Source organism: Bombus pascuorum, chromosome 10, assembly GCF_905332965.1.
Source record: "Bombus pascuorum chromosome 10, iyBomPasc1.1, whole genome shotgun sequence".
NCBI lineage: Eukaryota > Metazoa > Arthropoda > Insecta > Hymenoptera > Apidae > Bombus > Bombus pascuorum.
In genome coordinates, this window is record NC_083497.1 from 2,638,666 (window position 1) to 2,653,573 (window position 14,908).

Here is a 14,908-nt window from a genome sequence, read left to right on the forward strand (position 1 = left end):
CCAAGTAATTCCAATCCTGGTGCCACTCACTTTTTCTCACTCTGCCTCGGTCAAGGCCGGTGCAGGGTAACTGATGAGAAGGTGAGGTGCGTAGTCTTTTTAAGCATGGGCCCACCAACTTCTTCGAATTTCTCCGCACCGGATCAGCACCGACAAGATCGGTCGCTATCAGACTGTGGAAAAACATCAGATCTATCGGGGGGGGGGGGGGGGGGTTCTCACAGCGTGGTGGTCATACGCCGCGATAACCCATACCTATTTCGTGCTCCCTTACAGGGAGTATAAGGCAGGGCCGAATTTTTACCGGCTAAAGCCTCCACGGACGGGACAGTTAATAGCACACGGGGTCCAGCTGTCGACCTGGTTTTATATCTGAATACGCAAGTGCTCCACATAAACTACCCACAACCGCGCAAGGTAGGCCACCGTCCTCCCGCCACACTTGGCTCTTTCTGGAAACTTTTATTCAGGCATCCAGGCATCCAGGGACAGCGAGATTTCAACTCGCGACACGTTGCCACCCAATCGGAGTTCAACGAGCGTAGCTGTCTGTCCCACCAAGTAGTACCTACTACCATTAGTTATCTAGCAGCATCAGTTAGAGCATTAGCTAGATTCTCACGCCGCGCTGAGCGTCGAACAGAACGTTTATATTCACATTACTCTAATGCAATGGGTGGTACTGCTGCAGTGACATAGGTAGGGGTAATGTTAATCGCAAAAAGCGTAGCTAACGTTTGCCCTATGTAAACGCCTGGATCAGTGATCAATTCGCTCATGTGACCTACTTTGATTTTAGATTCCTTAACAGACTGGGCTATGTGATTTTAGTACAAGGAGGTAAATTAAAGGAAGACGACGAAAGAAGGAAAATTCCTTTATCACCAATCTGAAGACTACTCGCCTCATCATTTCTATATTTCAATATCGTGTAAATTTTTCTACAAACAACGTTCTTAAAATGGTGTCGGCGATGGAAAGATCATTATTAACAATAACTGAAACTTTGCATTGATATGATGGACTTCAATAAAATTTTATCGTACGTAAGTATGATTCCTGAATCAATGCATGTGAGATTTTAGACAATGTTGGTATTTCCAGTGTCAATAAGGAAATTAGCAACCCTTTCTCGAAAATATTGATGGCAATCATGCATTGATTGGATTGGATTAAATGACACGTATACAAATAAGTCAATCATTGACACACAACCTAATCGTTGTATGTTGTTATGGAAGGATCTTTGTTACATTTGGCGCTGGCAATCAAAGATTCATTCCACACTGCGTACATTTGTGCAGATCGTTTCGAACTTAAATTATCTTGACGATAAGATCCACTACGTCTACGAAGTGAGAACAATCACGGTGCAAACGGACTATTTAGTTACAATGTAAACATTTGCTATTTTTGAAGTATATTTTAAAGATTTTTGTACCAGAGACAAGGGAATATGAAGATGAAAATGGTTTCGAATGATCGATCGATTCTAACTTCACGATGCTCGCAATATTTATGGTAGTTGCGAGATCCAGTACATTGTTAATATCTTAACATTTAACAAATGCGAATTCGTTCGTGTGAACTACATAATACCTCAGATCTTTTTCTTGCATACAAGAAGCCGTGGCACCGAATTCGAACACATAGCGAACTGATGTGGAACTTGAAGAGAAATCCAACAAGCAGTGTGTCTCTGCAAAGTACAGTTTCATTATATGTGTGCGGAAAAAAAATCCTTATCTTCTGTAAACAGTTTGTCAATTGCCTGAATTCAATGTTGCTGCTCGTTCTATATTGAAGAATATAACGAGTGATCGTGAGAGTGTAAATTTAGAATAGTGTATATTATGCACATGCATCGGCAAAATATAAATGTGTGTATGTGATTATGTACTTCAGCTTATGTGGAAAGGGAAGACGGGGCGGGAGCATTGTAACTACACGGGTTATATTCTACGCGGTCAACCGGTGTCCTACCCGTACGTTGTTTGAGAGAGCACTGTATATGCGTATTTGGCAGTCTCTACTCCGCCATTTAGTAGTATCGAAGTATTCGAATAAAAATAGAAATGTATAAGCGTGACCACCGCGATCGATGTTCTCGGCGGAAATGCGCTCGCCTTACTTTCTTCTTTTGTTCTAGTTAGTCGTTAACCATTATTATTTGCCAGCATGCGGTCGTAGCTAGCAAGCACGCAATAAAGTATTCTGAAGTATCTAGTATATTTAATATATTTTAACAATTTGTAATGTGTGTTATTCACAATATCGGCAAATAACTTCATTTTTCCGCAGTTTTTATTCGAAGAATATATCATATATTTACTGTATAGTATATAATATATAACTCTGCCGGACACCCTTTATATGTAGCGACATGTTCCTATTCTAAAGCTCTTTTCCATAATGTTCGATATACTTTGTTTTTGATTCAAGCGGAAAACATAACATTGAAATAGTCAGTGCATAGCAGTATTATTACCAACATTATCGGAAATAAAATGATTATACCGAATCCTTTAGTCATCTGACGAATCCTGTAAAATCTAAAAAAAAAAAAAGAAAATATCATATCAAGTCATCTTATCAAATATTTCTATATGTACATCGATAACCGTTGCTGCGCTGTGTTTATAGATTGAGTGTCTTCCTTCAAAGTAAATTTCTTAAGTCCCGCCAGGTAATCTGCTAAATATTTCTTCCAATCCATATCCTGCAAATCCAGTTTAACAATATTTCGGTCTTCCAATGTATTCACCTTGTTAATCATGTTGGTAGTGTTATCTCTTTTGAAGGACCATTCATTCGAATTGAAGTAGCTTGTCGCTATGACCAACTTATTGTAATATTTGCTCATATTCATTGCCCTGAAATGTCGTCTTTTGAGTATTATGACGTGGTTGACAAACGATTCAATACTCACATTGGTTTACCACCTTGAAGTCTTAAAAAGATATCTATGACAAACGCAGGTAAAACATTTAGAAGTATATTCAGTGCATTGTAAACATATCTGTTTGCTACTACTGTGCAACTCGGATACCACAACGTATCGTTCATCGGTTTTTCTCTGGTACATTCCAGGAACGTATCTATGATCTCACCAAGTCTTGAAAATTGAAATATTTACACTTGTAAAGTTAATTGAATTATATTCAAAATAACGCATATTACTATTAGAGTATGTCAGAAAATATTCTGCAATATCTGAAGAAAAATTATATAATTTCAGTCGTACCATATTTACAGCTTTCTGAATCGACTTATCGAGGACACAAATGAATCCGAGTACAACATTCTTAGTGCAATATTTCTTTTGTTATCAATGTTTATTAGTAACTTCAAATGCGACGTGGGTTATATAACAAATATAATATTTCCATCTATCATTATCTATTTATCACTGCAACTTCTAATTAGGTAGTCAGCATGAAGAGGTTTGCAATTTTCATTACTTATTTAAATTTAATACGATTCGTACGGAACACGGTTCAAGAAAATCATAACTAACTTTTAGACCTTCAATATCAAGATCACATACGAAAGATCTAATACAAAGTGAAAAATAGCGCTTCGCTGAAGGAGAGTCTGAGGAACATTGTTAGTAATACTCGGCGTCTGTTTTCATTCTCGTAGTGTAGGTGTACCCAGATTCAATAATTCAGATATGGAGAGTCTACTGCGCATAGACAAGCAGTTTTTATTAATTTGCAACCTAATAATTGGGCTAATCGTAACGCAATAAGGCTCGGCTCGAAAACAATTTTATTAGCAACTTGCTGCAAACTATTGTAAAACTTTATTTGCAAGTTCCTGCAATGACTCAAAATTTTTTATGTACGATCGATATTTTATTTATATCTCGGCGGAGGAAATTTTTCTCAAAATCGCTCATATTGTTCTAAATGTTGTTCCGAATCAGATTATCCAAAAACGTTCCTACTTTCAATCTGTTCTTGAACAAAAAATGTTAATGCGAGTTGACTATAAATGAAACTCTGATATCTGATGCAAGTATAAATTTCGTTTGTCGCTTCTTTTTCGAGTAAATCTAGCTTCTCGTTGCCAGTAATCCCAATGTAAATCCAAATGAAGTTACTATCATTCTGGTTATTATTGCTAATTTCAAAGGTAGCGTAAATATTTTGAATTTCAATAAGCTTAGTATTGGAATTATAACGGAAAGTCGATTTTTGTAATAATTTAATTACGCTTGGAAAGTCATTGGAAGTTTGTTACAGAGGAAGTTTGTCTGAATAAGGAAACTAGTAATATCTAAAGCTTGATGCTACAACACTCTGTCGTAAAGGGTGAAGTTTCAAACACGTGTAATCATTAAACATGTGCAAATAGGATATATATTGAGCAACAGAATGCAGCACAAATCGATCGAAAGTTTTCTGTTTTGCTATCACCTACAGAAATTATTTATGAATTAATGATTTAATGAAAAATGGCAATAAACTTTACGGTCAAAGGAATCACGCAGCTTTTCGCGCACATCAATATCGTAATATCGATAAGGTGATTAAATAATATGTGTTTTTCTTCGTTAGGCATAGAATCGAGTTGTATCTCCATTACGTTAAGGAAGTTTTCGGTTTAAAGAGAATGTCTCGTTCTTTATCTAGAAAATAAAGTGGTGATAGAAATGAAATTTTGGTTATTTAAATGGAAATTTTAATTAAGTCTGTGAAAGTTGTCTGTGTTTTCAGAGATGTTTTTGCAAAGAAATTAGTTCTATTAATTTGGGAACCCAACCGTTTAACAATTTGCTGATGCAGAGCAAATTATTGAAGCAACGCTCGTCCAGGCTGTTATTTTGAATGCACTGTATGAAAGAGTAATTATGAAGGAGTGTATTCAATAACGTTAGATGAGGGATCATGAGTTATATTGCATCACGTAGGAGACACAAGAAATTACGAAATTGACGGATCACCGGTGATCTCCTAGTGTCGTAGTTCGAACTTTTCATAAGTAAGGTAAAAATTTGGAATTTAGATGTAATAGTAACATTTATTGTACGAATCTAACAGAGTAACGATTCAAAGTGTTATAACACAAAAGGTGAGTGCTGATTTGTTCTAATAATAAGGTTTGTTACTTCGTGGTGGGGGGGGGGGGGTTTATCGTTGGGTGTATATCAGACGCGGCTATCCTGTTACTATCTGGTTATTGCTTCGATGGCTGTCTATCAAATTACTGTTTCTGGGTCTGTGACAACTGCGACGAAACGTAGCAATTTTTGACAGTTTAACAGGTGCAATGGGAATTGTAAAGATATTTCCACAGCCAGCACTTTCAACAGATCAGCTGGAAGAGAGAAAATTGTCGGATTCGGTACTCATAAAATTCCGCAAAGAATCAATTAGAAGCAGATTCAAAGATATCGATGGCTACATCCGATATCTCCAGCAGTAGCAACATTTCAAGCCACGAAGTACAATGGAGACATTGAGCAATAAACCACATGACGAAAGAGCACTTGCAGAAACGCAAAGGTAACGAGAACTTCATTTGCAAAATCAAATCAATCGGGGATCAAACCAATCGAGGAAATACCTGTAAAAAAGATATCTTTCTGATAGCTGAACCCAATCGACAAATATACATCAAGACTCGGTTATCGCAAGAAGAAAAAAGAAAGAATAATACAGAAGAATTTTATAACGGGATATTTTAGAACATGTCCTACGAGATGCAAATCTCGGTTGGTCAAGCCGTTGCGAAGAAATCGGTAAACACAAAAATGTTACTGCTCATCGAATTGACATACTTTTCATATTTCCGAAGACAGTAGTAAAAGTGTAAAGACGTTTCTATGATTCATCCACTTTCATTAGAATAAATCAATCCTATATACCGATATTCACAGAAGAAATCTGACTGGTTCTAATCCATTTGTGTTCTCAATACCTTTTTCTAGGTTTACTATAATCTTTTGTAGATTAATCACACTGGAATGCACTTTATTCATTGGCGTTTCTATTGATCGCGTTGCTTAAATGAATCACAGCTTTTAGGATACCCTAACAATTGAATTACGTTAGTTGAGAAAATTATGTAATAAATATCGTTTCCGTACTTGATGGAACGTGCGTTGCTCGTACAGTTGTAAACTTTGACCTCATTATTAATGTGTAGCGTGACGTGCCACGCGGCACACATTATCACATCGACTACATAATCAATAGGTACTACATCTGATATTACATCTCTCTTACCCAATAGTACTTTTGCAATTCCTTTGCCGATAGTAACGAAGATACCTGCAACATCAAATTGGTTCAAAAGCTATTAATGATTCTCAACTGTCTCGAAATGTAGCGATACAGATATGGAAAGAGTAGTTGTAACTGCCAGCACAAGCACAGCTTAAATAATGGCGATTTGGTAAAGATTAGAGTTAATTAGCTTCTCAGAAATTAATTACAACTATATTTTTCTGAATTTTTTAACTTCATTGTCTAAAAATGTTTGTCGTTCAACTTCGCAAATAACTCATAGCGATGAGTTTATCTGTTGAAAGAAGAAATCGTATAATCGATCGTATATCTTAACTTGAATTTTAGGGAATAACGTTTGCAATGTCACAACTGTTTCCCCTTTTTATCGTAATTCGTGGAGTTTATCAGCGTAATCGCTTCTGTGCAGATCGTTTCTCATAATCAAAACGATTATGATAACTGACTACATTTGTTTTTAATTTCAAGCTTATATAAAGGATTTAATTGAATTTTCATATCGCACAAGAAGACTGAGTAATTTTAGGCGTTGTTTGTGTCATTTCCCCCCTCTGTGTGTCGTAAGTGACAAACGGGATTTTTCTTCGTGGCGCTTAGCGTTCTGTACTGTCAACGACTATTCGATGTTTGTAAGTAATGAGATATAATTCAAAATCCGTTCATTCAACATTTCCTACATGTAGATTTTCCAACTCAAACCTAAGAGAAGTTAAATACTCCATATTCCGTAAAAGTTTCTACAGTATGAAAATCTGGATTTCCAATCGTCGGAAGTTTCAGCCGTGGAAAAATATTCGAGAATTTCTTTCTCGTCCAATTAGAGTAATCTCCTTTCTTATTTGACTTTTGGTCACTTCTCGTTCCAATATATTCCTTCAGTCGTCATCAGTCTTGTCCTTTCATAGGAGAGTAATCTTTCTTTTACTGCAAGATGAAGGACCCTAATATCTCAGCTAACACACGAGCCACAGTCCACAGTCTACAGTTTTATAACGATAACCAATCTTCTAGCATATCAGCAATTTCTTTATGATATGTTGGAAAGCATACAGCGTCAATTTCTGCGTTTGGCCACTCTTTGAAGAAGTTGCCCAATGTTAATATATATCCATCGTATATATTATATAATTACTTAAAATTATTGCCTCTTACACGAAAGTATAATTCGCTTCTTGTTGCCACATAAAATGATATTACCGTGTGCTCTAAAATTTTATGTTATTTCACGTTGAATACATTATGTACATCGTAACAAAGCATATTCTACTGTCTCGAGAGGCACATCGCACTTCTTATGCTTAATTTAATTCCATTAACAGCATAATTACAAACATGAATGAATTTTATGAATAGTTGGACATTCTCAGCTCCTAGTCTTCTTTCAGGCATAATCCTATACTATACTAGCCTGAAACTAATTGCTTGTAATTGGATTGTACGTTAAAGTTTCATATCCCCGGAATTATGTTAATAAAAGAAAGAAACAACCGTATCATTTACTAATTTTTATAGCGCAATGCGCAAAAAATATATTTCCATGTACGTAACTTTCAGAATGTGCGAGTTAAGAAATGTCGCAGTTTTATTCTATTGCCGATTTCTTTCATTCTTATGAAACTTATGGAGAGCTAAGGTCTTGTGATACGTGTGAATTGTATTATTCGGAATCACTTGGATATAATGAAACGCTGCTATTTGCGATATGAGTGAGATATGAAGTGACGAGGAATTATAATTGTAAATATCTATAAAAATACCTGCTTGTCCAGAAAAAGGTACCAACCAACCAGGGTACGGTTCTTTTAGCGAGCAAGAAATTATACTTGGTCGCACTATCGCAACAGTCAATCCTTTGCTATTGTTGGATATTGTCTGCTCTGCAAGATTCTTGCTGAACGTGTATGTGTTCGGATAAGTTTTTAAAACTCTTTCTTCGAGCAGATTAATCAATTCTTTGTCTTGTCGGTCGCATATATCTATCACGAGAGAGGGATCTAGGTTTGTGCTGCAAAATTATCAAGCATAAGATAACGTATTCGTCACGCTGAATTCATTAACAAATTGCAAATTCGACACATTTAAGGATTTAAAATGGAAAAACGCATAGAATGCATAATAATATAATAGAATATAATAAAATAATACACAATAATATAGAAAATATCGAAGATGAAGTACTTGCTGTAATTTTTAGTAAACGAACAAAGTTCTGCTTAGATTCTACTGCTCAAATCATGTTTATTCATCTTAGAATATGAATTTATAATGGTATCCGTGTCTAGTTCTTATCATGTACGTGTATCAAGAATACAGGTTCATCATTAAATTTAATAAGAAAAAGAAATTAGTAAAAGGCAAAATAACTTTCAATCCGTAATTTTTATCATTGACAGATCACGTGTCATTGATTATTTCTTATGTAAGCTTTTTTAAATCTATACCTGTTTTAACAAGTATTTTTCATTTCAATGGAAACTTGCAAGTGTTAATTAGGTAAATAAGTAACCAAATTATACTAAGCTGTCAATTACTTTCATCGTTTATTTAAATTTAGAAGTAGGTTATGCACGATATATAAAAAGTTGTTTCAGAAATGACAAATTATAACTGATTCTTACGTGTAGACCTTTTCCTCGATGTCTGATAGATTCGGATTACTGTAGGCAGTGCTCACATAGACAACGCTGATTACATGCTTGAGTTCCTTGCACAGTTTGATAATATTAGCGGTACCTTTCACATTTGCATCGACGATCGTATTCAATGGCTGATGGAAACTTATAGTTGCCGCAATGTGGAACACTATGTTTACATTCTCTATCAACATATCTCTGTCTTTTTGCGAAAGACCTAAATTTGGTAGAGTCACGTCGCCCTCCACGAGATGAATTTTATAGAAAATTGTTGGGTTTTGTGCTCCGACACAATCGAAAATCTGAAGAAGATAATATATAAGCTCAGTTCTCAATATAGAATATTATAATTAATATCTCCCCACATAGAATTATATAAATGAAGTATACTAATTTTCTCTTAACACATTCCTGATCGATCCGGGATAAATTCTCTTTTTACGCAGAAAGTTAAGTTGTTAGTTTTTATTTACTTATTCGCTTAGGCGGTCAATGGTGTGTTGAAAGTGTACGTCCGCAAAACTGACTTGCAATTTTTTTATACATTCCTAGACTGGTTTAAAATTTGTTCGGTATAATTACGATAGTCGCATTTCATTATAGCGCTGACAAAGTTTCAAAAAATGTATCTAGCCCGCATAGTATATGCATACAATGTTGCAGGGCTTACATATTTTCATAAGTCAGTTTAAGCGTGCATTATTATAATCAACTATCATATCTCCATGAGACAATAATTTATATCAAAGAGGAAATGAGAGAACTCGCGTTTATGTTCCTGATTCTTCCCGGACTAATGTTGCACCACGTGAACAATACTGGAAGGTGATCCACGCTAGCATATACAAGAACCTATAAAGTTACGGACCTGCCCTATTTGGTTCCTCATTAGCATAGACAAGTATCTATTTAGCTTAATACTGCAAGAACCTATTTAATTGTCCGAAATGTGTAAGTATGAGAATAACAAAATCATACAATAACTAGACTAATTCTAAGATGCCCAAGAAAGAGAAAGTAATTGTTTATAATGTTTGTTTTAGAAAAGAAGTGAAAATATTCCCTTTCAAACGATAACAGATCGATGGAGTTGATACTATAATTTTAATGTATTCTTCATGCGCAATAGTTTTTTTTATATTCATAAGAAATTCACAGATATATTAAATTTTTGTAAAAATATTCGACTGTCCGCTAAATTTAAATTTTCGCTACCAATATTGCTACATAATGCCCTATATTTTTATATTTATATTTTTATATTTATATTTATATATATATATTTTTTTGTAATTGGTTATTTCTTAAATTTTCGCTGAAAGGTTTTATATACTTGTTTCACTTTGCACAATCTTTTTTCCGATCTTTCGCTGTTTTCTCGCTGGATATCAAATGAGACGTTTCGTCTGTTTTCAATATAATATGAAATGTTCATTTTAATATAATCCTCCTAATTTTAACAGAGATCCAACTCCATAGGACCAAAAATTTTCGTCACTAACGAAAGTAAGTGCTGCAAGTTAAACTGATTAACCGAATATAAGTCATATACAACCCGAAAGGAGGGTGTGAGACTGTGAGAGAGTGTGTGAAAAACATGCAGCTAGCTTGACTATTATACATAACTATAATTGTTATTTTGATTTGTTGAATACATATATTCTGCTTATCTTACATTTAATTAATTAATCCCATCGATAAGATAGATAGAAGTGTGGTTAGTTACTTTATTCAATTACATAGTTGCACAAATTATTCATTATATTTTCATCTCTTTACATTTTGCCTATAATCAATTAGTTTTCCTGTTTTCATCGTTTTTGTAAAGGAGCACGCATGTAAGACAGATGTCAGAGATATCATACATTTCATCAGAAATTTTATTCAGTGTGCTACGATTTATTATTAAACAATTGATACTTAGATTTTACTACAACGAAAACACTATCGCGACGAAAGTCAATCTAATTTTAAATCTAAAACGCTATCGTATATTGAAAATATATTAAAATTACTGTTTCATTTTACTGATTCATTATCGTTTGGAAGGGAATATTCTCCTATTTCCTCGAGAAAAAATATAGTAAACAATCAATTTCTCTTTCTTGGGCACCTTGCAAATAGCCTAATTATTGCACTATTTTGTTATTCTCATACTTACCTATTTTGGACAGAAAAATTTATATGAACGTTTCTGTATAACCGTACAATTAAAGAGGCTTTTTGTAGCGTGGAATTAAACAGATTCTTGTCTATGTTAATGAGAAGGAAAGTTCCCTAATTGCATAAATTTTTGAATATACTTGCGTGAATCACTTTTCAGTATTGACCGCGTAATGCAGCATCTGTACTACTGTACTATGTGAAATTAGAGCTACGAACGTGACCACTCTCATTTCCTCTCTGGTTACATATTGTAATCGGCAGCAATTCTTCCTTCTTCATTAATTCAATCAATTGTTGCAAATCAAAATTAATTCTTCCAAGCAGAATGAACTAGCTGTCTGATTATCTAATATTTAACAAAAGTTATTATTCTCTGTATTTGAGAACCACGTGGAAAAATGCAAGTAGAATCTTGTTGAATTTTTAATTTTAAGATTATTTAATGACTAAAAAGGAATATTCTAATGTAACATAGCTAAATATCGAGAGAACTTGTGAGATTCAATCAAAGGCATAATATTTAGCAGAAACAATATTTCAATAACTTTAATATATGTACGCCTTCCAGTATTTTAGTATTGTGACAGTATTACGTGCTTTATGATTGTATAGGAGAAGGGTGGAAAAGCACAAATAAAAAGGCAGTTTTAATGATACAAAATTAGATAATTGATTGAAATTTTAAACTGCTACCCTGTAAAAAGTCTTCATCGATAAGGAACAAGAAATGAACCAATTTGTTTCGAATGGCATCTATTAAGTAAATGAATAAATGTATGAGATGAAAAGCTGCACTGATGGACTTCATAAAAGGGAAAGTACGCAAAAGTGATGATGTTAACCGCGTTTGTTGATGTGTTCGATATTCACTTAAACGTTCACTGTTATTTATGTCATCTTTTTCCAGAAAATGAGCCGTTTAGTACAAAAATGTTGGAAGTTAAGAAGTTGATTATCAGTTAGTGAATGACAAAATAAAACTTCTGTAGGGAATTGAGTGGGCCATTCTTAGCTACTATGATACCCACCCAAAATTAACGAGTATATACTGATACCATTTATGCTCAAAACAGAATGAGAGTTAGTTTTTTAAATCGCCGTGTTGAACCAAATAGGCAAGAATTGACTTGCACCATATATGCATTAAACGGCTGAAATGAACTTACGAAGATAATTCATTTGTTTCTTGGCAATTGTTTATTAATCCGAGACTTATATAATGAAATTCCAAAAAGCGAGTAGCATATTATTTACGAACCGGATCATCTATTATCTTCTTAAATCGTTGTTCTATCATTTGGTTACGTTTTGGACGGATCAATACAAAAATAGCAGAGATGCGTGAACACGTGCGTATCAATTTTTCGAGGAGGCCTTTGCCCACGAATCCAGTCGCACCAGTAATAAGAATTCCACTTCCGGCATAGAATCCCTCGATGGAATTCACATTACGGAATTTTTTCTTTATCTCGTTTTCATTAAGTTTTGTATTCATTGTACCAAAATCACAGGGCTTTCACTCTTTCAACCCAGATATCTGCAAATGAATAAGAAAAAATACATCGGAAAATTAATAAATAAAGAGTATCGTATAATGTTATATATAAGATTTCTATATATCCATTATTTCCTAAAAAAAAAAAAAAAAAAAAAAAAATTCAGGATAATCCATACTAAAGGAAAAATGATTCCTCGATGATGGTTTGTTCCGCGAACTGTGTATGTGGACGATTTTGTTGCAGTACAACTCAATTGCAAAGTAAATTTCCAAACGCAATTATATGCGTAACCATTAATAATTTACGTATGTTTTCATTAAATATCGATGCTATAGAAATGCCCCTTTTAAGGTAAACATATCTGAATTCAAAGATTTTTGGAATGCTAATGTATGCAAAACGCTATTTAAAAAGAAGAAAACAGTATAAAAATTAAACAATACTTTTCTTTCTTCTATAAGAAATATTTCACCTTTATTATCATTCAAATAGCTTGGAAAGGTTTAAACGAATATTATAATATAACATACAAATTGTTACCTGTAAATCAATATACAGGCTCAATTAATAAAATTTACGACCTCGAAATACTTCATTAACTGTTGATTCATTCAGAAAATATTTGAAATACAATTTATTGCATTCGAAAGAACTGATCAGAAGTATATATTCTGATTTCTTTATGAACAAAATTTTCTGAAATATTGATGTGATCTTGAGTTAGTGTAAGTGTGTGAGAAGTGGTGTGCGTGACTCTACGCGCTTTTACTGGTATAAGTTCGGAATCTTCAGCAGCATATATGAGATAGCCAGTAAGTGAAGGTAGAGCATGTGAAATTTAGAAGTAGTAGAATTTCGAGTATAAATTAGCATGTAAAAGAAATTACGCGTTTTTCCATTAATATACCGTGGCAACGCTATAATTTTAACAGGACTGCGGCCCGGCCTGCAAACTGAAGATATAAGATGTTCGATAGTACGTATTATAAAGTCACTTCATTACTATTTCCAACATTTCGCAATTCTAACCATTAAAAACCCAACAATATATATTCACTCACATTAATGACCATAATGACATCAGGACCATGATGTGTGAGATATTTTATTACATTAATATATCTATTTCTTTATAATAATGCAAGACCACCTCTCCTGACACAGTCCGTTTCGTGTCTGTTCGTATCTGTTCCAAGTGGCAATGTACAACAAGCGACACTTACCGCACGAAAAGGACCCTTCCGTGCTACTTATTCCAGCAGCGTAAGAAAATAATTGAACTAGTTCAAGATACTCGCGTTGAAATCATGTTCCGCATATATGGAAATGCCGAACTCGCGTGGTTTCACTTTGACGTCCGTCCACGATGACGATTGAACGAAAAATATCCGAATGCAATAAATCGCAAGAGTATTTGTATCTCTCGAACTACAGTCATAAAACGATTGATAATTATTTACATTGCAAATTCCCCCGTTCTTTCCACCCGGAATGTATGTTGCAATATCACGACTTTGAAACTTATATAATAATGAAATTCTCCACATAGACCTATTTTTACCGTGGCCTGTCAAATGACCGGTCTTTAAAGCAACTATAATTCTTGATATAGAACGAATATAATAGCCAATTTGACAGTGAAAAAATTTAGTTTCTTTCATTTAGAAAGATATAATGTATATTTCATTATTTTTCACTGCATTTTTTACAAATTATAGGCTTCTCGATCGCACATCTTCCATGCATTTTTTACATTTTAGACCAATTTTCTTAGTCTTAGCGTTTTTGCAATGTCCTATCTTGCATATTTTCTTTTCACGTGGAGCGGTATTCGTATTTGTTACTGGTTCTGCTGGATCTTCTTTGCATAGTTATTGCCTTTTTTCCTATTCGGTGGTAAGTTTTTCTCTCAACAGAGATAAACATTCTTGCCTCGAAAGTTTTTCTCCCGCGGTTTCTTTATGTAAAATCCTTGTGATTATCCCGACTCAGTCTTAGATATTGAAAAATACTTGTAGAAGCCATCTCCGAGATATAAATTTTACAGTGTATTATCTGGCCATTTGACCGATCATCCCTACACCTAATTTGATGATATATATTCTAATTGTCTCCGGGATATGAGCATTACTTTTTTTGTATTTCTACAGATGTATGCATTGAAAGAGAATCAGTACTATTTTATTTGGTTTAGATTTATAAATTGTTAGAGTACAAGAGTTTAAACAATATAATTTTGTCGAGAAGCGTGTCATACAGTGCTTTGTCTGTTCTGCCAATTTTAACAATTCTCTTTTGCTTGTACGAACTGTTCGAAAAACCGTAACTCTTTTTGGTAACTGCATACCCGCAATCG

General features: G+C 34.2%; 1 protein-coding gene across 3 annotated transcripts; it reads right to left on the bottom strand.

Moving 5' to 3' along the window:
* Window positions 1-967: 967 nt before the first annotated feature.
* LOC132911145 (fatty acyl-CoA reductase 1-like) lies at window positions 968-13,926 on the bottom strand. 3 transcript variants are annotated; one of them, XM_060967543.1, is made up of 8 exons: window positions 13,776-13,926; window positions 12,312-12,590; window positions 8,873-9,189; window positions 8,012-8,259; window positions 6,095-6,278; window positions 2,930-3,115; window positions 2,622-2,873; window positions 968-2,552 (listed from the first exon to the last, which is right to left on the bottom strand). In XM_060967543.1, the coding sequence occupies exons 2-8, from the start codon at window positions 12,546-12,548 to the stop codon at window positions 2,438-2,440; spliced, it is 1,539 nt and encodes a 512-aa protein (XP_060823526.1). In that variant the 5' UTR covers window positions 12,549-12,590; window positions 13,776-13,926; the 3' UTR covers window positions 968-2,437. The 3 variants fall into 3 exon arrangements, with proteins under 3 accessions (XP_060823526.1, XP_060823525.1, XP_060823524.1); XM_060967542.1 differs by lacking the exon at window positions 13,776-13,926 and adding an exon at window positions 13,614-13,755 and having other exon boundaries at window positions 2,613-2,873; XM_060967541.1 differs by having other exon boundaries at window positions 969-2,552; window positions 2,613-2,873.
* Window positions 13,927-14,908: the final 982 nt, after the last annotated feature.

What these genes read in the sequence shown, in the direction of transcription:
- LOC132911145 (XM_060967542.1), bottom strand. Translation starts at nt 12,548, where the DNA reads ATGAATACAAAACTTAATGAAAACGAGATAAAGAAAAAATTCCGTAAT. An exon ending in AGAAGATAATAGATGATCCG is followed by an intron (nt 9,190 to 12,311) that starts GTTCGTAAATAA and finishes TATCTTCTTCAG; the next exon opens with ATTTTCGATTGTGTCGGAGC. An exon ending in ATCGAGGAAAAGGTCTACAC is followed by an intron (nt 8,260 to 8,872) that starts GTAAGAATCAGT and finishes ATAATTTTGCAG; the next exon opens with CACAAACCTAGATCCCTCTC.